This window comes from Sinocyclocheilus grahami, unplaced genomic scaffold (genome assembly GCF_001515645.1).
Source record: "Sinocyclocheilus grahami isolate Dianchi unplaced genomic scaffold, SAMN03320097.WGS_v1.1 scaffold38109.1, whole genome shotgun sequence".
Classification (NCBI taxonomy): domain Eukaryota; kingdom Metazoa; phylum Chordata; class Actinopteri; order Cypriniformes; family Cyprinidae; genus Sinocyclocheilus; species Sinocyclocheilus grahami.
Window position 1 is genome coordinate 1 of NW_015523155.1, and position 1,354 is coordinate 1,354.

At 31.9% G+C, this 1,354-nt stretch overlaps 1 protein-coding gene across 1 annotated transcript; it reads left to right on the plus strand.

Annotated features, from left to right (window-relative positions):
• Positions 1–3: 3 nt before the first annotated feature.
• LOC107580633 (troponin I, fast skeletal muscle-like) lies at positions 4–1,350 on the plus strand (the record flags this gene model as incomplete). Its single annotated transcript, XM_016266305.1, has 4 exons — positions 4–177; positions 258–347; positions 1,022–1,195; positions 1,312–1,350. Coding segments are annotated over 4 exons (477 nt in total), but the record flags the coding sequence as incomplete, so codon positions are not given.
• Between the last annotated feature and the right edge of the window lie 4 nt (positions 1,351–1,354).

The following is a 1,354-nucleotide window of genomic DNA, read 5'->3' on the forward strand; positions in this document are numbered from 1 at the left end:
AATCTGCTGGAACTTTATAGTCACATCAGTGCTGTTGCATTACAGAGCACATTATTGAAGGCAGCCACGTCTATGCTGGCAGCTGAAATAGAGCAGAACAAAAGAGAGAGGGAGGATGCTCTTAATGAGAGGGTTCCTCCTCTCAACCTATCTGGTCTGTCTGCAAAGGAGCTCCAGGTATTTTCATGAATAAATATTTCTGCACCAACAACATGCAGAAATAAATATACAGAATGTCTTTAATGTTTTTTTTTCAGGAACTATGCAAAGAGCTTCACCGCAAGATTGATATCGTTGACGAGGCTTGTTATGATCTTGAAATGAAAGTGGCTAAAAATGAAAAAGAGGTATGGTTTTGTGTTGATGCATCACTTTTTGAAAGACAAACGAAAGATTAAGTAGTAGTTTATACATATATAATACATATGTTAACAAGTGATCCCGTAGTTCTAGTAAATAAAGCATGTCATTAGTATTCGAACTGGGATTCAAACCCGTAACCTCACTGTTGTTAGTGACATTAACGATGATAGGGTTATGGGTTTTAATCGCAGGGAACATGAAAATAATTAAGTGCCTGCACAATGTCTTTCAAACAGTGATAATTTAGTATTATTTATATACTATTACAGTATTTATCAGTATTTTGAATTAGCTTTTATTTTTATATATTTTTTTGTTTGTTTTTTGTTTTAATTTTAGTTTAAGTTTTGGTAATTTTATATTCTTTTGCCAATTATTATTATTATTATTATTATTATAAACTTTAATTTATTTTGATTTCAGTTTTTGTAATTTTAGAATTTTCACTTAAACTTATTTATTTCAGTTAGTTGCGGAGGCAACATTTCTAGTTTAGATTTAAGCTTTTTAAGTTTAAGTTAGTTTTTTATGTAATTTTTTTCTCTAATTTATTTTTTTTCTATTATTTTTACAACACTGCTCTCAAATGAATAAAATGCAAAACTGACATCTGACAAACAATTGTTTCACAAGTTACCATCATTGTGGTCCATTTCAGATCCAGTCCTTGACCCAGAAGATTTGGGAAATGAAGGGTACAAAGCAACGAACCAAACTGAAGAAGGTTAAGAAGTCACATGATGCCAAGCTCGATGCGCTGACTGAATTCAAAATGTCAGCAAAGTCAGATTTCAAAGCCAACCTGAAGACAGTAAAGAAAGAAGAGGAGAAGGTAATGCATTCTATCTCTGTTTTTTAGTCTTTTGGCATTATATTTTCATTCATTTGTCATTTAAATAAATCAAAGCTCATTCTAAACCTATTTTTATCTATTTGTCCCATTGATAGAAAGAAGAGGTGACTGACTGGCGTAAGAATGTGGAGGCCATGT